This window comes from Chionomys nivalis, chromosome 12 (genome assembly GCF_950005125.1).
Source record: "Chionomys nivalis chromosome 12, mChiNiv1.1, whole genome shotgun sequence".
Lineage (NCBI taxonomy): Eukaryota > Metazoa > Chordata > Mammalia > Rodentia > Cricetidae > Chionomys > Chionomys nivalis.
In genome coordinates, this window is record NC_080097.1 from 43,189,276 (window position 1) to 43,212,639 (window position 23,364).

At 49.9% G+C, this 23,364-nt stretch overlaps 1 protein-coding gene across 5 annotated transcripts in view; it reads left to right on the plus strand.

Moving 5' to 3' along the window:
* Positions 1 to 23,364, plus strand: part of Bmp1 (bone morphogenetic protein 1) — a 43,641-nt gene that overhangs the window by 1,687 nt on the left and 18,590 nt on the right. For 3 of the 5 annotated variants that reach the window (XR_009058117.1, XM_057786106.1, XM_057786107.1), the window contains exons 2-8: positions 6,719 to 6,832; positions 9,981 to 10,145; positions 10,329 to 10,446; positions 10,745 to 10,923; positions 11,316 to 11,421; positions 13,580 to 13,704; positions 14,221 to 14,336. Coding sequence is in view for 4 of the 5 variants with exons in the window: in XM_057786106.1 (XP_057642089.1) it covers positions 6,719 to 6,832; positions 9,981 to 10,145; positions 10,329 to 10,446; positions 10,745 to 10,923; positions 11,316 to 11,421; positions 13,580 to 13,704; positions 14,221 to 14,336 (923 nt within the window). In the remaining variant the exon portion in view is untranslated. Of the gene's footprint in view, positions 1 to 6,718; positions 6,833 to 9,980; positions 10,146 to 10,328; positions 10,447 to 10,707; positions 10,924 to 11,315; positions 11,422 to 13,579; positions 13,705 to 14,220; positions 14,337 to 23,364 lie in introns of those variants that run through there. The other 2 variants (XM_057786108.1, XM_057786109.1) reach the window with 1 other exon arrangement.

The window sequence follows — 23,364 nt, forward strand, 5'->3', positions numbered from 1 at the left end:
CATAGTCTCTGAATTTCGGTTTTCTCATTAGTAAAACAGGAGCTGGCACTACATCCCTTCATAGGGCTGGTGGTAAGGTCTGCATCTGAGAACACATACAAATCTTTATTACTAGCATACAGTAAGCACTGAATAAATGGTTAGCTGTTGTGCTCTGTACCTCCGACTCTTGACTCATTTCTTTGGAGAGAGCCTAGCCTTGGATTTTAGGCAAAGCTAACATCTCCCCCACCCTGCTCTGTGTCTTTTATTCATTCAGAGATGCACATTCCCTGACATATCTCTGGCCTGGGTTTGATGTGGGAGGTGCAGAGAGGTGCCAGACAGAACTCTGTCCTTAAGGAGATCACGATCTAAGCCAGGAATCGAGAGCATGTTACAGTTACCTGGCATAAGCCCTGAAGAATAGGGTTCCCTTGGCATCTCAGAGCAAAGTGATCGCAGGGGTCTGGGAAGGTTTACAGAGTGGAGGCTTTGTGGAGGATGTGGGACAGAAACACAGCCTCAGAGAATGAGTAGGAAGCCATGCTGATGTTGAAAACGGGAGTGATTTTGGGGAATGGCAAGAGGCTCAGGGCTCCATCCCCAGTCTCAGATTTCATGCTAGGGTGGGGCCGGCTGAATTGGAGCTTCAAACAAGGGCTGTGGAGAAAGCTCTCCACCACGGTGAAGTGAGGCTGGAGGGGAGCTCAGCCAGGCCTGAGGTGATGGAGAGGGCCTAGAGCCTGACGAGGCCCAACTTCAGGGTCAGGTCAGGCCTTCTCCTTGTGGCCCACCCCTGGAGGGAGCTGGGCTAGATTACATACACAAACACTTCAGCTGAACCTCAGCTGCTCACCCCTCTGCAGACCCACCAACTCTCTTCTCTATGCTGCTCCTCCCTGCCTGACTTTGCTTCTTGGTCCCTCCATAGCCCTGACTACCAGATGCCAGGGTACCCATGGCAGGTGCCTGTCTCTACTTCCTTTGGAAGTGCCTGATAGACCGCTCCTTGTTCCTCTTTTTCCTCTTCCTTCTTTCTCCTTCCTCCTCCTTCCTCCTTCTCTACCTCTTCTTCCTCCTCTTCCCTTTTCTTACCACACAGAGAACTAGCAAGGAAAGCCTTTTGATTCTCCCAGCTTAAATGGGATCTCTCTGTTTATTCTAGACATAGCCAGGCCTCATCATTTGAAACTACTTCTGTAGTTACTGTTTGAGTTAGATTTATTTATTTACTCTATCAATGGTGTCTCACCAAATTGGCTTTGAACTCATCATCCTCCTCCGCCCTTAGCCTCCTACACGCTGAGATTACAGGGGTGAGCCACCATATCCATCTATGGCTGCTGTTAAAGAAAAAAATTAAGACCCCTGGGGAAGGTTCTGAATTTTTGGGCCAGAAGCCAACCTGTTGGTGTGCTTAAGGCTGATCCTACCAAGTCTGCTGGCAGGGGATTTACTGGAAATCCTGGTTTCTTATATGTTGAATGCCCAGCCATGTAAGAGGATTTCAGATATTCCCGGTGTAGCGTCCCCACCCCAGATGTCTTGCCACTGACACATATGGCTTCCACTGATACCTCAGCTGGCAGCCAGGGGGTCTGCAGGAGGAGAGGTGAACAGTCCCTCTCCTCACCCTTACCCCAGAGTCCTTGTAGCCCAGGTGTGGAGTCCAGAGGAAGCACACGATGTTATCTCTCACCAGACAACATTCCCTCTTCCAGACACCCTGAGTGAGTCACTCCGCCCACTTAAGACCCTGCTCCCGGCCTGAGTCACCCTCACTTTTAGGTGCCCCAGGCACAAAGGAAAACACATTTCCGTGGGCCCTCATGGAGGGAGACCAGTTACATACCGCAGGAAGAAGGGACCCTTCCCTTGTTTTGAAACAGAATCTTACTATGTGACTGGCCTGGAACCCCCTCTGTGGACCATTCTGGCCAGGAACTCACAGAGATCCACCTGCCTCTACTTCTGAGTGCTGGGATTAAGGGTGTGCGCCAACACAGCTGGCAGGAAGAAGGGACCCATGAACTGTGTGTCTCCAGTGATTTGGGTGGTGGTGAAGGAGTGGAGCAGGCCTCTCCTGAGGGGGGGGCTTAGTGGGTCCCTCCCTCCCTGCACATGTACACACCTTGGTCCATTCCTGGAAGCCCATCTCCTTTGAGGGGCGTGGCTTGTGAAGCATAGCATCCTGCTTTTGTTTTCTTTTTTGCATATGTCAGAACACCCTGGAACTGGCACAGGGAATTGGTTGCTGTTTGCATTTGCAGATGTGTCTTGCTTCACAGATGGTCAGTTCACCTGTGTGTGTTGGGTGAGCACAGGTACAAGTGTGCACTGGCATGTAAACGGATGGGAGAATAAGCCTATTTGCATGTTCTGGGGCCACAAGTACATCCTCTCTCTGCTTTAATTCTGCATCCATTGGGGTGGATACATGCCCGTCCTGCATACATGGCCTTATGCTTCATCACACCAACCAGGCTCCAACAGGAGGGGAGGCCTGGCCATGCCAAGGGGGAGGGGACTTTGGAGTCCAGAGGCTGATCTAGGGGACAAAGATTGCTCTCTAGGTCCACACGCACATTGATGTGTCTCTGTGATCTTTCCCCTCCAGCACCGGGCCTGGTGACAGAACACCCTCAAGTGCTTCCTGGCTGCTTTACAGCCAGAGAGCAAAACAAAAACTTTTGATCCTGTGTGTGTTGAAAACAGCTGCTACTTTGACCCTGACCTTGACCCTGGGGCTTCCTTTGGGCCAGGAAAGCATCCTGAACCCTCCTGCGTCTAGATTGTCCAACTTCCTAAGGTTAGGATCCCAGATGAACCAGCTGTCAGCCCAGCTCCTGGCCATAGGCTCCTCTCCAACCCCACCCTGCCCCCATTCTGTTCCCATGCATTCTTCAGTCATGACATCTCCACCACAGGGCATCCAGCTGAGCTCTGTTGCTAGCCCTGCTCCTTCTACTTGCCCTGCCCTGGTCCCACACAGCCCTGGTCCCACAGGCCAATGTGGTTCTAGAGTCTCTGTCCATAGATTTGTTCAGTTGGGGATTGAATGCAAGGGATGGAGTGTGTCCGGGGAAGGCTTGGCGCTGACGTTGGGTCTTTGGGGTTGGGGTTGGTGTGGCGAGCATAGTGAACCGTTTAGCGGTTGCTTTTTACACTACGGGCTTGGTCTAGATGCCTCATCTACACACCCGATTGCTCGCACTCATCTTAGGAGATGAATTCTATCGTGCTACATCTTTTAAATAGAGGAGAAAACTGAGGTTTCTAAAAGTTTACTTGAATGTCAGCTTGTGGGAGCCAAACCGAGATACAAAGATCAGCCACTACCTCCAAAGACTGCTTTTTGCTAGTAGTCTAGCCCCTTGGGTACAGCTGCCTTTTGTGTCTGTGGGCTCTGCACCCACAGGTCCCACCAATCATGAATCAAGATTATTCAAGGAAAAAATTGGTCCGGATGGAACATCTACAGACTTTTCCATTTATCCCTAAGAAATGCAGTACGTTGTATGAGGTAATTTAAATCATCTAGAGATGATTTGAAGTATATAGGAGGGATGAAGTATATAGGTCAAAAGAAGGCTTGCCTAGCATGCACAAAGCCCTGAGTTCCAACCCAAGTACTGTTATTTAGGTAGGCTGGTGCCTGCCTGTAACCCTCGCATTTGTGAAGCAGAGGCAGGAGGATCAGAATTTCATGGTCATCTTTGGCTATCTACGGAGTTTGAAGCCAGAGTGGGCTACATAAGACCCTGTCTCAAAAAAGAAAAAGAAAAGACAAAAAAAAAAAAAAAGAGCAAACATTTGAAGATATGTTAGGTTCTGTGCAAACACAATGCCATTTTATATATGAACGTGAACATATGAAGATTTAATATCTCTAGGGGTCCTGGAATCGATACATTAGGGAGACTGAGGGACAGTTGTGTCTGGTGATGCCCACAGGTGTGGGTGTAGAAGCGTGGAGGTGCCATGTTTGTTCAAAAGTACAAAGTGTACAATAGTGTGAGGGGTTCCTGTATTGTCATATAGGAACCTACCATCTCCTCTATGGAGTCACTCCTGTCTCATGCCCTTTTGTAAGCTCCAAAAGAGACTCTTGCCAAGTTACAGGCTGGTGACCTTGGACATGGCATCTCCCTCTTTGGCCCCAGGGTCCTGATCTCTGTATTCAAGGGAGGGGCCAGCATCCAGCTATGAGGTTATCTCTCCAAATGTTTGTATGGGACACTCCTAGGGTGTCATATGGCTTACTGGGCACGTTGTGGGTGGGCCAGGATTAAATGGACTTCTTAATGAGCGAACACTTTGTGAACTGGAAAGCGCTGGGTAAATTTCAACAGACATTTACATAAGGTGTCATTATTGCTACTATTACTGACTTAATGAGTTCTCAGAGCCGGCCACTGGCTTGTGTGTGTTGGAGCTCATACCTGTGTTTTTTTAGAACTCTGTGACTGTGTGTATATATTTTTTTTTGTGTGTGTGTGTGTGGATGTGCGTGTCAGAGTGTCTATTTTCGTGTGTCCGTATTTACAGTATGGGTTCCTGAGAGCTAATGAACTTGAGTAAATCGACTGGACTAGGAATGGTGAAGCCTGAGTATAAAGCAAGTCTTCCAGAGGCCTGAAAGTACAGTCTATGGGAGGCAGAGGCAGGCGGATCTCTGTGAGTTCGAGGCCAGCCTGGTCTACAGAGTGAGTTCCAGGGCAGCCAGAGACACACAGAGAGACCCTGTGTCGAAAAAAAAAGAATAGTCTAAAGTCAGTTTCCTTCTGGGCTTCAGTTTCCTAAATTGATAAATGAAAAGATTGGCTTGATGATTGCTAAGGTACATTCAGGTGATGGTGTCTGAGTGAGCTTATGTCTCTGGGCGTGCATTTGCAGACTAAAAGAAAACTGGCATGATCATTCATTCATTCATTCATTCATTATGTTCCATCTGCCCAAAAGCCAGTGCTGGGTGTTCCTTGCATGTGCAGGGGTGTAGTCCCTGACCTCAGTGGCTCTGCACAGACAGCATGGGTTTGGATGTCACCATATGCCCATAGGGACGTTAGCCATCTGTGACTAAGTGTGTGATAAAGTAAATGTATATGTATCCACCCAGTGGGGCCAACTGGGGAGGCGGAACCCGTGCGTAAGGCCTCAAGGTTAAAACAATTTGTGTAATGCTGACTCTGCCGGGATGAGAAGCAGATGTCACGGCTGCAGGGAAGCTCCTCCAGTTCCAGCTCGGCCTCCCACCTCCCCTCGGCCAGCCCAGCCCAGTGTGAATCTCACATCTGGGCTTTTTCCAAGGCAGACAGCGCTATGCCTCTGCTTCCTCTTACCCGAGATGTCTGAGAGGAGACCGGCTGCTCATCCCACCTCTCCAGACGCTTCTCTTCCCAGGCCCAGTCATGGAAATGACCTCTTGGGGGGCGTTGGAGAGATGAGGGTGTCCTACCTCTGGGCCTTTCCTCCCCAGAGGGAGGACCCAGAAACTTAGGATTTGTTTGAGAACTGTTACACCTTGCCTTGTTAGCTGGGAGCCTCCTGGTATACGTCTTGGCCTCTCAGATTTACTTACCCATGCCAAGTCTTGTCAAGCCAGGTAAGCATGGTAGACATCTCATAATACTTCCTGCTCTCCCCGGTTTGGTTGAAGTGGCATTTGCTATGTGACATGGTATACTCAGTACAGAATGTGGGCTCAAAAATAGACTGCTAGTTAGTCCGCTTTCCAGTACTATAACCAAGAGGACTGACTTAGAGAAAAGGTTGATTCTGCCTCACGGCTCCAGAGTTTCCAGTCCAAGATAGTGGAGAACTTGGTTCTGGCGTCTCTTAGAGACAGTGACTTGTGGTGGGAACACTTGGTAGAATAAAATGGCTCATCCAGTCCCCCGGGAGGCAGAGAGAGGCTGAGGAAAGGACCAGGCCCCACGATCCCCTTCAAGGGCGCACACATACAGTGACATAAGCATCTCTCAGGCCCCACTTCCTAAGGATGCACAGAACCGCCCAGGAGCACCACATGGGGACCAAAGCCTTTAACTCGTGGCCTCTTAGACACCAGAGCATCCTTTCTTCAGCATGTCCCACTGTCAGAGTGTTTGTCTCTCTGTGGACTTCAGTATTTGTGTGAGCTTTGTGTTGTCAAGGTTAGCTCCATAGGACCAGAGGCCTCTTCTGCCTTGCTACTGTCTGACTTAATGTCTGGCCCATCGTGGGGACTAATTATTTGCTGAAGAGTGACCCAATTGTGTCTTCATGGGACTATTTATTTATTAGCAGTTTTATTTATTGTCTGTCTGTCTGTGTGTGTGTGTGTGTGTGTGTGTAGATCAGAGGACAACTTGAAGGAGTTGGTTATCTCCTTTCTCAGGTCATTGGGTTTGGAGACAAGCCCTTCTACTCGTTGGGCCATTTGACTCTTGGGTCTGCAAAGCCCAGGCCCACGTGATCCTTCTGCCTCAGCAGCCTGAATAGCTGTGGCTATAAGCCTGTGTTATCACGCTTTGTTCTTGTTGGGATTTAAAGTAAAAAGCAAGTATAATCCCTAGAGAGATTCTAGAAGCTGACCTGTCGTTGTCCTTCTCTGTCTTTCTCAGGTGGCATCTGAGGATCCCAGTGGCTATAGGGGTCAGGGGCTGTGTACCACTGTGTCAGAGCTATAGGCCCAATGAACACAGCCATGGATAAGAGGATTAACTCAACCTCTGGCCCCTTTCTTTTTCTCCAGCTGCCTTTCTTGGGGACATTGCCCTGGATGAAGAGGACTTGAAGGCCTTCCGGGTGCAGCAGGCTACAGCTCTTAGACAACAGACAGCCCGAAGGTCGTCCATTAAAGCCACAGGTACACCGGGGACAGGCTGGCTCTCTGTGTCTTCGACATGTGTTTCAGATTTGGGAAACAAGGATTTCTGTCTCCCACTCCCACCCCCATTATCAGCCTGGCCTTCCCAGGACAGAGGCCGTGAATTTGAACCCAACATAGGGGCTATCTTATCTTTATCCTTTCCTGTCAATAAGTTCTGTCAATCAATGTTGACACCTGTGGGAACCAAAAGCCAGTATTTTTCTAGCATACAGCTTACAAAGTGCTTTCAAAAGTATTATCCTGCTTGACTGTCTCCAGCCACCTTCAAGAGTGTCTTAGGGTGTATATAATATATGCCGTGGTAGACCACTAGGAAACAGCACTCAGGTCAGACTCCACCACCGAGAGAAATCAGGGCAGGGACTCAAGGCAGGAACCTGGAGACAGGAACTGAAGCAGAGACCACACAGGAATGCCTATCACTGTCCTGCTCCTCCTGTCTGGCTCAGTTTGCTTTTTTTCCCTTTCCTTTCTTTCCTTCTTTCTTTCTTTTCTTTTTCTCTTCTTCTTCTTCTTCTTCTTCTTCTTCTTCTTCTTCTTCTTCTTCTTCTTCTTCTTCTTCTTCTTCTTCTTCTTCTTCTTCTTCTTCTTCTTCTTTTTTTTTTTGATTTTTTTTCCAGACAAGTTTTCTCTGGTAGCTTTGGAGCCTGTCCTGGAACCCACTCTGTAGACCAGGCTGGCCTCGAACTCACAGAGATTTGCCTGCCTTTGCCTCCTGCATGCTGGGATTAAAGGCGTGCGCCACCACCACCACTGAAGTCAGTTTGCTTTCTTATACACTCCCAGACCACTTGCCCAGGAGTGGCACTACCCACAGTAAGCAGGGCCTTCCCACATCAATAATTAATCAAGACAGTACCCCAAAGAGTTGCCTACAGGCCAATCTTATTGAGATATTTTCTCAATTAAGAGTTCTTCCCAGATGACCCTAGCTTGTGTGAAGTTGACAAAAATATCCAGCCAGGATAAGGGTGTCAGGACCCCTGGTGTTTCTCAGAAGCTGAGCCTAAGCCACGCAAAGGTAATTTTCCTAGTATCACACACACAGTGTCTAGGTGGCAGAACTGGAACTAGAATTCAAACCATTGTCTCCCAGTCCATCAGCTATGCCCAACCCCACAGTTCTTCCTGGGTCTCCTGGTCCCAGTGTGTAAGCTTCTATGCATTTTTGGGGGGCCATCCTCAGGAACTTCTTCAGTATCCCTCGCAAACTGTCTCCAAGACCCAACTCTTTATTTACCTTTACTTCCAGTGTTCTGCTGTTCTGTGTCTAGTTAGGATCTTTCCATACTTTTCCCACACAAAAAGGATTTATTTACATGCTTTTGGTTTCCTGGTGGCCCAAGCACCTATCAACCTATGTAGCATTGGTGACAGGGAAAAAGAATGGTTTGGCTTTTCCTGGCCTTCTTACTGCGATGCTGAGGGCAGTCTCACATCAGGATGGCGCTGGACCATGGTTCAGAAAACCTGCATGGAGCTCTCCATTCCATAAGCGAGGGATACCTATTGAGGTTCAGTTCTGGGCATACAGGAGTGTGCTGGGTCGTCTTCCCTGTTCAGCAGGAAGGATGATTCTGGTATGAGCATTTGGAGGTTATAAACCAACTATCCAAGAGGGCAGTTGGCATCCAAGGGTAACCTGGTGTCTTGGGGACAAGAGATGTTTACAGGACCCTAGTGGAGACCAGTGGGACTGGCACAGGGGAATGTCTCACTAGGGTCTGCTGCCAGCTCAACAGGTGACTTGGGGCAAAACTTTGACCTTCAGATACAGGCAGTGGCACTTGCCTCAATGCCAGAGAACTGCTGTGTCATGTGGGAAGGTGGCTCCCCAAGCCCCGAGACAGCACATAACTCCATTCTTCACTGGCATCGAGGCTTCTTAGACAAACGGGGACATTTTCCAAACCTCGATTCGAGTCCTCCTCTTTCCTGGGAAAGGAGTTCCTTCTTGTCTTCGTCTGGAGTCCTAGCCCAGTCTTGCTCTCCGTGGCAGTTTCAGCTACTTAGAGCACAGCCTCAGCTGTTATAGAACTTCATAGTTATTTTACCTAGTCACCGTGAAGAATGAATTAGCAAATAATGAGTCATTGCTCCTAAGAGAAATGCAGGCTCCCACCAGCCTTTGTTACAGTCATCACTATAGGACTACATTTTATGTGTGTTTCTCTTAAAGGTACCTTATTTAATATAAAGTTAGTTCATTAACACTGAACTCATGGCTAGCAGCACTGACTTGAGCCAGAACAAATTTATTGAATGCGGGCATTTCTTAGTAAAATACATTCCAGCTTTGTTTTGTTTTTGTACGTGTGTGTGTGATAATGTGGGTTGAACCTGAGGCCTCATGCATGCCAGGCCAACATTTTACCACTGAGATACATGCCTAGCTCCATTGTTTTGTTTTGTTTTGTTTTTCAAGACAGGGTTTCTCTGCCTGGCCCTGGCTGTCCTGGAACTCTCTATAGACCAAGCTGGCCTCAAACTCATAGTTCTGCCTGTCTCTGACTTCCAGGTGCTGGGATTAAAGGTGTGCCACCACCACCCGGCTGCCTAGCTCCATTTTTAATTCTTAATTTTAGATAGGGTCTCTCTTAGTTGTCCAGGCTGGCATTAAACTCACTGTAGAACTCAAGCTGGCCTTGAACTCATAAGCCTCCTGCCTCAGCTTCCCCAGGAGCTGGATGATAGACAGGTCTGCATCACCAGGCGGGGCTCATAGCCCAGCTTTTTTACCTTGGGAACACAAGAAAGCACAGGAGCACTTTGCTTAGGAGTTGTTTTAAACAGTCAAATTAAAAAAAAAAATACTTGAAAAGTGTCACTAGGTTTACCTAAGAAAGGACGTTTGTTTATAGTGTGAGGGGTGAAGCAGGCAGGCAGAATTCCTTGGCTGGGAATGTGCACCCATTGGACCTTTCTACTGCTCGGTGCATGTTCAGGGATGATCATGGAAGCCTGACGGTATTGATCTGAGAATTGCACATAAGTTTTTAACAAAGCAGACGAACGCAGATCCAGAATCTACAACTAACAGGATGGGTTCCACCGATTCTGCCTCCCCCACTCTTCCTGGCCCCTCACTTGCTGCTACCACTGACAACTCTTTCCTCCTTCCCAGGAAACTCTTCGGCCCTGGGTGGTCAGAACACTAGCGGGCAGCCACAGAGAGAAACCAGGGGCAGATGGAGAGGCAGGCCTCGGAGCAGGCGGGCAGCGACATCCAGACCAGAGCGAGTGTGGCCTGATGGAGTCATCCCCTTTGTTATCGGAGGGAATTTCACTGGTGAGTGTGCCGCTGTGAGCAAGCCTGCACCTGACCTTGGCCTGGTTAACCTTTGGCCTGTCCACAGCCTCCTGAGCTGGGCGGTGTGCCTGCAGAGTGGCTGTGACATCGTCTCAGCGGATGGAAGTGCCTCCCAGCTCACGTGATTGACACCATGACAGCCGGGCTTCTATCCTTCCGCAGGCAGCCAGAGGGCAGTCTTTCGGCAGGCCATGAGACACTGGGAGAAGCATACCTGTGTCACCTTCTTGGAGCGCACGGATGAGGACAGCTATATTGTATTCACGTATCGACCCTGCGGGTGAGCAGGAACCCCTGGACATTATACCCTTGGTGGTGATCCCCAGCCAGGTTCTGCCCTAGGCTCTCCTGCTGCCCTCAGCTGGGCCTGCCCACCCCCTCTTCCTGCTATGGGCATCTCCCATTGATTTGGCTCTGACCCTGGCATACAGCCTGTGCATTGGGTGCTCAGGGCCATCCCCACCCCCTCTGCACCCTTGCATACTCCCCCCGCCCTCCCTCGGCAGCCTGGCCCGGCCCCTGAGTGGATGCACTCCCCCAGCTCGGGACCACCCCCCTGAGCTGGCCCCGCCCTCCAGGTGCTGCTCCTACGTGGGTCGCCGAGGTGGGGGCCCCCAGGCCATCTCCATCGGCAAGAACTGTGACAAGTTTGGAATCGTGGTCCATGAGCTGGGCCATGTCATTGGCTTCTGGCACGAGCACACGCGGCCTGACCGGGACCGCCACGTCTCTATTGTACGAGAGAACATACAGCCAGGTACACACACCCCAGGGGTTGTATCCCATCCTAGGGCTTACGGAGCTGCTTGGGGGTCTGGCACAGGTCCTGGACAGAGGGGAAGCCAGCACTCCTGAGGAGAAGGCTGAGGCAGCCAGCTTGTCCCTGGATATCCCCACAGGCTTATGTCTTTACCTGTCCTTTGCTAGTTCTGGTCTTCACTCTGTCCTTCCTGCTTCCTGTCTGTGGTCTCCTGAACCTCCCCCTTCAGCAAGTTCTCCAGTCTCTTCTCCTGGAAAGGACTCCTCTGTAGCCTGTCTCCTTTCCCCTCTCCATCCTCCACACCTTCAGATAGACAGCCCCTCACAGGTACAGGGAGGACACAGGCCACTCCCTCCACCCCACCCCCACTTTTCTCACGGTCTTTGCAGGGCAGGAGTATAACTTCCTGAAGATGGAGGTTCAGGAAGTGGAGTCCCTGGGAGAGACCTATGACTTTGACAGTATCATGCATTATGCCCGGAACACGTTCTCCAGGTGAGAAATGGCCTGGGCCTTGCCCAGGGTAGCCCAAGCCTTCCTTCTGAAAGCCATTCCCTTGCTGATTTCCTAGTCTCTATCCTGCCCTGCCCTGTCCTCTGGGTGCCTGCAGCCCCTGTGGCTGTGGCTGCCTTAGTAGCCCTTCCCATCAGTGCAGCTGGAAGACCCCAGGCTTTGCCCGTTGCTGTGTGAAGCAAAGGTTTGTGGCTGAGAAGACAGAAACCCTGAGTTCACAGGTCCTGCTGTGTGGGGTCTCCAAACTGTGCCAACCCAAAGGAGCCGAGCTTGTCTCTCATCTGCTACGAGCGTACATTTCTTTCTCCTGTGATTCCCGGGGGTTCTCCTCTTTCTAGTTGTCTCCCCCTCCCCATTTGTTTTTGTTTTGCAGTACTAGGGCTTGAACCCAGGGTCTTGTGCATACTAGGCAATTGTGTACCCCTGGCTTATATCTCCAGCCTTATTATTTATTTATTTATTAGTGATTTTTTTTTTAAAAAAGTAATTTTATGGTTTATTTAACTTTATTTTTATGTACATTGGTGTGAATGTGTCAGATCCCCTGCAACTGGATCTTCAGACAGTTGTGAGCTGCCATGTGGGTGCTGGGAATTGAACCCGGGTCCTCTGGAAGAGCAGTCAGTGCTCTTAACCACTGAGCCATCTCTCCAGCCCTTATTAGTGATTTTGTTTTTATTTTATGTGCATTGGTGTTTTGCCTGCATGTGTGTCTGTCAGGTCCCCTGGAACAGGAGTTACAGGCAGTTGTGATCTGCAATGTGGGTGCTGGGAATTGAACCTGGGCCCTCTGGAAGAGCAGTCAGTGCTCTTAACCACTGAGCCATCTCTCCAGCCCCTAATTTTTATTTTTGAGAGGGGGGTTTTACTAAGTTACCCAGACTGGTCTTGAATTCACTATGTGACCCAGGCAGAGTTAGAACTTAGAATTCGTTTTCTTTTCCTTACATTTGTTAATGTGTGTGCATGTGTGAACACACGTGCCACACGGCACCTCGTGGAGGTCAGAGGACCACTTGCAGGAGTTCTCCTTCCTTCCACAATGTGGGTTTTGGGGACCGAACTCCATTTAGCAGGCATGGTGGCAAGTGCTTACTCACTGAGCTGTCTCGCTGTCCTGCGGACAGGCTGTCTTGCCTCAGCCTCTCAAGTAGCCTATTACAGACCAGGACTGGCTTTGTCTGCTTTGTGGCTGGCTAATTTGAACGAAGCTTGGTCCTTACCTTGAACTGGCCTTACCTTGCACTGCCCCCCCTTGTCACTTCACAAGAGACCTCCTTAACCAGGGCCTGATGTGAGAAGACCCTCCTACAGGGCTGGGAGAAGCACCCCACTCTTCACACCCCTCCCTCTACTGCCCTTCTGGCACCCCTCTCCCTGTCTTCTCTCTTCTTCTCTGAGCTCCCCTAGACCCATTCTTCCTGCTCTGGGCCTGGGAATGGAGACCAGGGAAGAAAGTGAACTCATTCACCCCTCCACCCCCACAGACCCTCCTTCCATTTCCCATCATACCCACGCCCCTTGCTGGGCCCTGCACGGCTGGATGTGAGTCAGGAACCCTGGGGATGGGGAGAGCGGCTGTCTCCACTTTGTTCTGCTCCTCTGCTGTGGAAACACAGAGATGAGCAGGAAGGAGTTGGGAAATAGGAACGCTGTGCCCTGAGAGCTGGCCGGCCACTGTGGAAGCTGCCCGTCGGCCTCTGTCCAATCACAGCCATGTTAGAGGGCTAGAGTTGACTCTAGGAAGTCAAGGGAGAAGTTGACTGAGACTGAATCATCGTTTGAGGGCTGGAGGTGGGGGCTGGGTGGTGTTGCAGAGATGGCAAACAAGGGCCCAAAGCTCTCTCAGGGCTGCAAGTGGAAGCCAGTTTGAACATCAAGGGCCTAGGTCCTTGGTCCTCAAAGCATTTCTGGGGCTCTCCCCCAGCTCCTGTGGTATAGCTGCCACGGAAGAGGGTGGCTGCTGGTCAGTGGGCAGCTTAATGACAGGGTGAGATATCTCCACCCTTCCCTGACCCGACCGAGGAATGTCTGCGCCCTGGCAGTGCCATGCCCTGTGGCTACAGATGATCACGCTACCCTTCTTCTTCACCCACCTTCCAGAAGACTCAGTCCCTCAGTCTCCTCATGTCCTTCTCAGGGGCATCTTCCTGGACACCATCGTTCCCAAGTATGAGGTGAATGGGGTGAAGCCTTCCATCGGCCAAAGGACCAGACTCAGCAAGGGGGACATCGCTCAGGCCCGGAAGCTCTACAAATGCCCAGGTCAGAGCAGGGAAGGGAGCGACCAGGAGGGATGGAGAGCAGAGACCAAGGAAGGCAGGGGCCAGGGCCTAGGAACACCTAGAAAGTCACGGCTGTAAGTCTTCAGAGAAGAGTGTTGGGAAGGACAGACAAGAAGGAAGGACAATGCTAAGGACCAAACTGGAGATCAGCTAGTAGGTGGTGGGAGGGCCTAGAAGAGGGAGGACGAGTAGGGGCAGCAACTAGCCTCTCTCCTGGACAGTGAGGAGGAGATGAGGCCCACCAGAAGAGCTTGGCCTGAACTCTGCAATCCATGTTGCCTTGACAACAGGGCATCTGGTTACCCTGGCAGCATTCGACCAGGGAAGTGGGATGGTTTATGCTTGCATGTAAGGAGGAGGGGTACATCTTAAAGGGACAGAACCCCTCTCTTGAGCCACTCATGTCTCCCTTATGGGATCTGGAGCTGAAGGGTGAGCCAGAGACAGGGTTCTGGCGCCTGCAGTCAGCAGTCTTGTTATTTTTTTTGATTGACAGCCTGCGGCGAGACCCTCCAAGACAGCACGGGCAACTTCTCCTCCCCCGAGTTCCCCAACGGCTACTCTGCCCACATGCACTGTGTCTGGCGCATCTCGGTCACGCCTGGGGAGAAGGTAACTGTGATGGACCACCTGCCTGAGTCTTCCTTCCTCTATGGGGACCCCAGAAGTGGAGAGCATCTCCCTCCAGGAGCCTCAGCCCAGGGATGTCTGGTCACTGGCATGAATGCGTTAAGTACGCAATGAGGGGGGCTCCACACCAGTTGCGACCTCGCTCTGTCCCCCTCCTTCCGACGAGCCGTACATCTGTGCTAACCTGAAGGTTGTGTTGCTATGTACAGTTGCCATGTAGTTCTCTCGTGATTGTCCAGCTCTTCTTGAGTGCTTTTTAAAGTGCCTGTCACATGGCTCCTCTTTTAATTTTCATGGCTACCCTAAGTCTTCATTTTGCAGAGGAGGAAACAGTTCACAGGAAGATGAATTAAGTAACTTGCCCAGGTCATACGTACAGTTAACAAGGATAGGGTAAGATGTGAACACTTCCTAGAGCTGGATTCAGCCCCAGCCTTTCCTGGGATGCCCTGGGTGCCCAGCCCTGGGCTTTCTCCTCGGTGTCATCAGAGTTGGAGTCAGGGATTTCCAAAGGGCCGTTCTCAATGCCCACAGGAAGTGGTCCTGAGAACGGTTAAGAGCAAGGCAAATGTCTCCAGCCCTGCTTTTGGTCACGGCTGTCCTTCCTGCCCTTACTGTCTGGGACCCTCAGGTCCTGGCTCTACCTGCTGCTCATGCGTGTGAGCAGCGTAGAACCAAAGGTGCGAGGGGCCGAGAGCTTGCTTAGTGCACTACCCCATTGCCTGATTGATTAGCATTGTTTGAATACCTGAGGTGACAAGAGCTTGGGACTTTCCTTGTTATTCTGTTCTGTTCTCTTGCCAATTCTTTTTTGTTTGTTTGTCTTTCAAGAGAGGATTTCTCTGTATAACAGCTCTGGCTATCCAGGGACTCATTCTGTTGAACAGACTGGCCTTGAACTCAACAGAGACCCACCTGCCTCTGCCTCCCAAAGTACTGGGATTAAAGGCGTGTACCACCACTGCCCAGCTCTTGCCAGCTCTTAAAGCTACAAAGTCTCCTGGAGAAAGGGGGAACTTCCATCCCTGAAAACCCTCAGGACTTCATTTTCATCAGTTCATTGTAACTCACCTCCTGTTTCCCAGACAGCCCTCCAATGTAGGAAGGCCACTCTCCTCCCTTTTTAAAAATTACATTACAGGCCGGGCGGTGGTGGCGCATGCCTTTAATCCCAGCACTCGGGAGGCAGAGGCAGGTGGATCTCTGTGAGTTCAAGACCAGCCTGGTCTACAAGAGCTAGTTCCAGGACAGGAACCAAAAGCTACGGAGAAACCTTGTCTTGAAAATCAAAAAAAAAAAAAAAAAAAAGACATTACATGCATGAGTATGTGGCCTGTGCATGCAGGTGCCCGAGGGGGCCAGAGGCATCAGATTCTCCTGGAACTGAAGTTGGGAGTTGGGAGCTGTCTGATAAGAGTGCTGGGAACTAAACTTGGGTCTCCTGCAAGAGCAGAGACACAAATCCAGCCCCTCTTCCGACTTCTTAGACACACACGTGGGCTTGTCACATGGCGTCTTGACTTCTCAGCCAACCCTAGACCTTTTGTGCTCCTCATATTTTTATTGTTCCCAAGAGTGAGCTGGTACATAATTGGAATTTTCCAATAATCCCATAATTGGAACATGGTGTTTGATTTGGTGTTACTGTTTTTTTTCATGGAGCCTTCCAGCACCTTGTGCAAGAGGGTTTAGAATCAAGAGTCCCACCGTCCAGCTGGACACTAACTAGTAGCCTCTCACCTCTGCCCTTGCCCATTGGATAGCTCTGACATCTGAGACTCTGTCCTGAGCTTTATTCAGAATGTGGATCAGGAAACAGAACAAAGTGTGTCTAAGATCTCCCTCCAAACTGCCGTTGACCCTAAGCTGTAGGTTTCCACCAAGTCTTGATGTCCAGCTGATGTCCAGCTACAGGCCACTGCCTGATGGCGATACGCTCTCCTCAGGAACCTCTGTGGTCTTTCCCTAGCATAGGAACCTATCGGGCAGTGATGGATACAGAGCTGGAATGCATTACCCAATCACACTCGCTGTCCCGACAGTTGGGAACAATCCCTTCAAAAAGGAGGAGAAATGTCCTCAGCAATATGCCTTGTTTCTGTGCACCGTACCCCACCCCAACCTCACCCCACCATGCATCCCTAAGCACTTCTTTCCTAAGTAGCCACAGACTGTCTCTTTAATTACGGATTGGCATTCAGCTCTACGGTTTGCAGTTCCCAGAATCTGCTCCTGACCCCCTCTCCACAGGCACACACACGCCGACACACACACACGCCCCTGAAACTTGAGAACGCTTTTGCTGTGAGCTGATCGCACTCACATATGCGAGTTATTTGACTGACCTCTGATGTCATCTGGGAAAGCCTAGAGGCAAACGTCACCTTAGGAGCGCCTTCCTCTCCCGCCTGTCTGATTGGGCAGCGGCTTTCCCTTGCTTTCCAGAAGAGGTGTGATTTTGTTTTTGCAGCTTGAAGATCATGCTTTCGTGTGACAGATTCTTATTGAGAATTTGGTAATTGTGTTATCTCTCTCTTAGTTGGCAGACTGCCATCTTCCCTTAAAAGCAATCTTGTCCCTTGTTCTTCTCATTCCAAATCTCAAAATTGCAAGCTTTCTGCTATTTTTCAATAGCCTGGCCCTGGCAGCCTCCCCAAGGGTCTCTACTACTCCAGTCCTTGGAAATTTGGAAATCTTATCCACAAATATGAATAGTAATAATAATAATAATAATAATAGCTAACAGCTATTGAGCTTATGATTAGTTGAGCATGTGTTCAATAATTTCTGTGTGTTATGGTTTTATTTTGGTTTGGTTTTTTGAGACAGGGTTTCTTTGTACCTTTGGAGCCTGTTCTGGAACTAACTCTTGTAGACCAGGCTGGCCCCGAACTCACAGAGATCTGCCTGCCTCTGCCTCCCGAGTGCTGGGATTAAAGTCATGCGCCACCACCACCCAACATTGTTATGGGTTTTTTTGTTTGTTTGTTTGTTTGTTTTTTGTTTTTTGGTTTTTTTTTGTGTGTGTGTGTGATGGGAATCAAACCCAGGGTTAGCTAGATAAAGGCTTTCCTGAACTGTAACCCCCAACCTAGATTGTGCTTTTTAATTAGCATGATGGCATTTGGTCTTGGTACTGACATGGTCCCTGTTTTACTTAAGAGAAAGTGACCCCTGGTCCAAGGTCACACAGAAGCTCGATTTGGATACACTGGTCTGTGTTGCACTGCTGCTCTGTTCTGAGGACCCATTGCAGCATCTCAACAATTCTGGCACTCCGCGGGGAAGTGTCGATGCACAAAAGAGCCTGGTCCTTAAGAGCAGTCAGGGTTCAGCATTGCTTTCTTTCCGGGTCAGGAGTGGGTCCCAGTCATCAGGAGTGAGGCCAGGGGACCTGGATCAGCTTCCTCCCCAGCAGTTTCCGGCTGCATGGGCCGGCTCTAGTCTCTCGAGTGGTCACAGGGCCCTGGTCCTCCCCGGGCTGTAATCCCTCCGTAATTTCCAGGAGACCTTTATCCCCTTTCAGAACCCTGCTCAGAGCTCCAGGACAAGAAGTGGATCCAACATAGAAGTTACAAATGCACCAGTGCATGGTTGTAGAAATACATCAATTACAAAATGGTAAATCCAGCCTAGCTCTATGGGCGCTCTCCTTTGATCCCAGCACTGGGAGGCAGGGGCAAGAGGATCTCTACGTAGTGAGTTTCAGGACAGCCAGGACTACTTTGTAAAACAAAACAGTAACAACAAAAAACAAGATGGCACCCTGGGGTCATGACCCGGAGGCTGCTGCTTTCATAATAATCACCATTTTCTCTTACTCTTGATCTGTGTCTCACATTACAGTTGTAACCTGGGGCTCTGGATTTGTTGTTAGAACAATTTTATGCCAAGCAATGAATCAGGCATGTGATGCGTGTAGTCTCTTGATGCCCGTAGACATCGTCAAGCTTGTCACTGTCACCTCTACTGTGTAGACGAGAGAATTGAGGCCCTGGCGTGTAAATGTGACCCGGGAGTTCTAAACTGTGTGACTCCTAAGTCTGTCCTTGCAAAAGCAGCCCTTAAATAAAGGCCCTGCCTGAGTGGATGGACTTTGACATCAAATCTGGCTACTGGGAGGTGCTGCTCTAGTGCTGAGCTCATGGCCAGAAGTGTCGATGACAGTCCCGTCTTGGCTTGTCGTGGGTATGTTATCTTCGAGAAAGAGTTGTTTCAGGAGCTGGGTGGTGGTGGCGCACGCCTTTAATCCCAGCACTCAAGAGGCAGAAGCAGGTGGATCTCTGTGAGTTTGAGGTCAGCCTGGTCTACAGAGCAAGTTCCAGGACAGATAGAGCTGTTACACAGAAAAAACATGTCTCAAAAAACAAAATGAAACAAAAGCAAAACCACAAAAAAAAGCCTTCCGGTGGCCCAAGTGCCTGTCAATGCTCATGTACTTAGCAGCTGGCCTGGGGACTTGGCAGTGTTTCCCAAGTAATGAAGCAATCTGTGTCTTTGTTTTTCTACCTGCAAAATGGGCCCAGTGATTTGTGGGTTTATATGAGGATTGAAGGAACTCATTCAGAAAGAGCTTAAGCTGTGCAAATGTGTGGAGACATCTCAACAAAGGTTGTGGTTGTCTTCTCTATATTCCCAGTGGCTCGCTGGGTCGGTTTCCCCAATGTCCTGCTTTTCTCTCTCTACTTCCAGGATTCTGATCTGGACCACTACATGTTTCAAAATGTCTTAAACAGCTTAGAATGGCTGCACAGGACTAGAATCCCACCTACTTGGAAGTCAGAGGCGTGAAGCTTTTAAGTTCAAGGCATGTCTGGGTAACTTCATGAGACCTTGTCTCAAGATTTAAAAAAAACCCTGCAAGAAGGGCTAGCAATGTGCAGTTAAGTGATAGGGCGCTTGCTTAGCGTGTGCGAGGCACGGGATTCAGTCAGTCCCCGGTAGGGCGAAGACTCAAGTAAACTGATTCTAAAAGTGAAGTCCAGGCTTGCTGTCTGCCCACCTTGCACCAGATGGTGATGTAAGCCCTGGGTGGCAGGTCCTATGACCCACTCATAGATAAGGAAAATAGTACCAAGGAATTCAGTGACATGTCTAAGATTGTGGGGTGAGGCCACCTTGAAGCCAGTGAGTGGTCTTAGGCGTGATATGGTTAATGGCCTCATGCAGCTCCTCCCCAAAAGAGTTCTTCCCTGAGATCACCCCCATGTGTGAGGGGACCTCTTCACAGATGGCCACACAGTACCTTACTTCGCCCCAAATGTCTCCAGTGTAGTCACTGAGACCCTGTCAGATCTGTAGACAAATATCCGGAGGCCTAAGGAGCTAAAGGCCCCAGGTCCTCAGCTGGGAAATAGCAGAGCTGGCTAGATTTCCTTTGGCAAAGGGCAGTGCCCCTGCCACCAGGGCACAGCTGTGTCCACATGACAGAAGTTAGTACAACTCTTAATTAGGTACCTCTGCTCTCAATATAGCCACTGCTGTGCCTCCCTTGAGGATGCTACTGACCACCAACACAGGTCTCTCTGCCCTGCCCCCCCAAATCAGGTGACTTCTGTCTGTCCAGCCCCTTGGGAGGTCTTGGGTGGACCCCCTGGGGTTCTGCCCTCTGGGTGTGGTGACCTTGGAGCCTGAGGGAAAGTAGATGTTTGTTCTTCTTCCAGCTGCTGAGCAGAAAGAAAGACTGGCAGCCCAGGGGACTGTCTGCATGAGGGGCAGAGGGTGGGAGCGTGGGAGTCGGGGCGCTGCGCCTCAGCTTTCCTCATCCCTTCCTCCATCTGGCATTCCGCGAGGGATATTTTTGTCATTCGTTAGATATATAAAAATAACATGTGCATGATATAAAATGCCTGAACAGTCCATAAACACAATGTAAAAAGAATGAATATTCTCCTCCTTAATCTTTTATATCCCACTTTTCAACAGGGACTGAGCACGAGGAATGCTTTGATGTGTGTGTCTATGTGACACACATAAAGCCAAAGGGACTCACGTTCGCATAATGGGTTTCTGCAGCTCGCCTTGCGCTTCGCAGTAAATCCTGTCCTTGCTTTGGGTCAGCTTGTATAGATTTACCCCCTCTATTTTTACGGCAACTTTCCCTCAGCCTGCTTCTGTCTCTCTCTCTCTCATTCTCAGTGATAAGGTTTCTCTGCGTAGCCCTGGCTGTCCTGGAACTCGCTTTGTCAACCAAGCAGACCTCGAACTCAGAGATCCACCTGCCTCTGCCTCCCATGTGCTGGGACTAAAGACCTGCGCCACCCCCTCCCCCTGGGCTGTCTTCATTTGTCTTTATGTAATTTTTCAACTACCTCTTGTACAACACTAGTGAAGGACAGTTAATGTTTTTTTTGTTTTTTGTTTTTTTTTGTTTTTTGTTTTTTTTTTGGTTTTTCGAGACAGGGTTTCTCTGTGGTTTTGGAGCCTGTCCTGGAACTAGCTCTTGTAGACCAGGCTGGTCTCGAACTCACAGAGATCCGCCTGCCTCTGCCTCCCAAGTGCTGGGATTAAAGGCGTGCGCCACCATCGCCCGGCAGGACAGTTAATGTTAAGTTTTCATTATTACCCAAGATGCATCAGTAGACATCTTTCTTTATACTTCCATCTTTATACACTTAGGCAAGTCTGCCTGAAGAATCCTAAGAACAAAACCGTATTTGAGAGATAGTTTTTAAGTACCTACTAAGTGCCACCTGTGCAGATTTTGTGCCACAAATGAGATTTCTGCCTGCATGGGTTTGCGTTTCCATGTTGGAGGAGAAACAGAATGGATCAGAAAGTCCCCAGGAGCAGGAGATGGTGATGCATGCCGGGGAGCGATCAGCAAGGAGAGTGACTCACGTGGGGTTTTCAGGCTTTATTCCTGGCAGGCATTTGGGGCAAAAACCAACAGGAAGTGAGGGAGCTCCTGCAGGCCTCTGGCAAGAGCTTCCAGCTGTATGGACAAAGGTCCTGAGGTAGGTGTGGTGTGTTTGAGGATGAGCGTGGTCCACGTGGCTGGAGCCTCGTAAGGAGGAACGATGGGAGACAGGGTCAGAGGTAGCAGATGAGATGGAGAAAGGCCTTTCAAAGTGTGGATGGCAGAGTTTATTCTGAGTTATGCATCTGTGGTGTGTATTAAAGGATTCTGAGCAGAGGTGGTATGATCAGATTTATATCATAAAAACTGTACTCAGTGCTGTGCTTCAGGCAGGGCAAAGCCAAAAGCAAGGACTGTGGAACTAATCCCAGACAAAAAGCTGATGGTGGGACTAGAATGGACGGATGATCAGAAGTGGCGGAGGACAGAGGAGAGGTAAGAGCTTGGGGATGATAGGCAGACTTAGCCTTGCAGCGCCAAGGCCCCAGTGGGTAGGTAGCATGGCATCCCAAGTGACACAGTCACACACACGGGCAAGTGTGGCTGTCCATATAGACAGAAGACAATGATCTGGACGTGACCAGCTTGTAGTTTTTAGGTGAGAACAGTGAGCTGGAAGAGGAGTGTGTGAGTGGAGAGTTCACACCATGGCAGTTGAGTGTGAGGAGGTGCCGGTGCCGGCTGGCTGTGGATTCGCTTTGAAGGCTACCTTGCCAGCCCTTAGCTGCTTCCTCCATGGGAGGATTTGTTCATTTTTCTAAACGGGATGAGTTGGGTGGAGGGGCTTGTGCTTTCAAAACTGAGCCAGGTGAATGGATCTCTGTGAACCTTGTCTACACAGGGAGTTCCAGACCAACCTGCGGTGGGGGGACATGACACTGTGGCTCCATGGGAAGAGTTAGAATGGATTTGCAGCTTCACCCTTGGAAAGTGCTGACGTTAGTAATGATGACAGCAACAGCTTTCCATAATAATGACGAGTAGAGAGCGCAACATAGAATTCCCTTTTCAAAAATACAGTCTCATTCAGATACATCTCCGGTCACTACGAGTGATGAAACTTTCATCGTGAATTCAGTAAGAAAGAAGAAAAGCGGGGAGTGTGGACGAAGGAGGGTGGCAAGGAGGAGTCATAGAAATGCCTAGAGTCCCAAGACGTTGAAGGTCACAGTGAGGACGTTTCAGGTCGCAGAGAGAACCGCTGGCAGCAGTGTGAGCTTGGAAAGATGGACTGTGGAGTTGGGGCCCTAGGAGCGGAGATTGTGAAAGGGGCACGTGCTTATTAGTGAGCCTAGGGCATTCTGTGCTGGGGTGTGGCTCAGAGGGATAAAGAGAACCAGGCAGATGGTGTCCTGGAACAGAGAGGTCAGGAAAAAGGATTGATGAGGTGGTGGCTACAAATCACCCGGAAGGGCTGGCAAGATGACTTGCCCCCCAAGTCTGTCAACTTGAGTCTGATGCTTGGAACCCACATGATGACGTGAGAGAGGCGGTTTTCTGAAAGTTGTCCTCTGACCTCCATGTGACTGTACATACACACACTAAGTAAATAAACAAAAAGCATCCACACCCTGCACTGACAAAGCTGGCTTGGGAGAATGCCCAGGAAGCAGGCACCTGTTGACAGTGATACAGACATTGGGTGCTGGTGCCTGACGTGGAATCTGTCTCGTTCTAACCTTGCCATCAGCATCTAGCTCCCCACCAGCGCCTTGTTCCTTCATTAGCACAAAAACCCACTAGCTGAGTATATCAAACCTGACCCTGGAACCTTGACAGCACAGCGGACTTCGGGATCTTTCTAGACTTTTCCAAGCAAGTAGATCCCCTTAAGCCTCTGCCTTTTCTTTTCTTTCTTTTTTCTTCAAAACAGGGTTTCTCAGAAGCTATAGAGCCTGTCCTGGAACTCGCTCTGCAGACCAGGCTGGCCTTGAACTCCCAGAGCTCTGCCTGCCTCTGCTTCCTGAGTGCTGGTATTAAAGGAGTGCGCCACCACCACCCCACAAGCCTCTGCTTTTAAAAAGCCACTGGTCTGGGGGGCTGGAGAGATATAGCCCAGTGGTTAAGAGCATATGCTGCTTTTGCAGAGGATCCAAGTTTGATTCCCGTCACCTACGTGGGGTGGCTTACAGCCACCTGTAACTCTGGTTC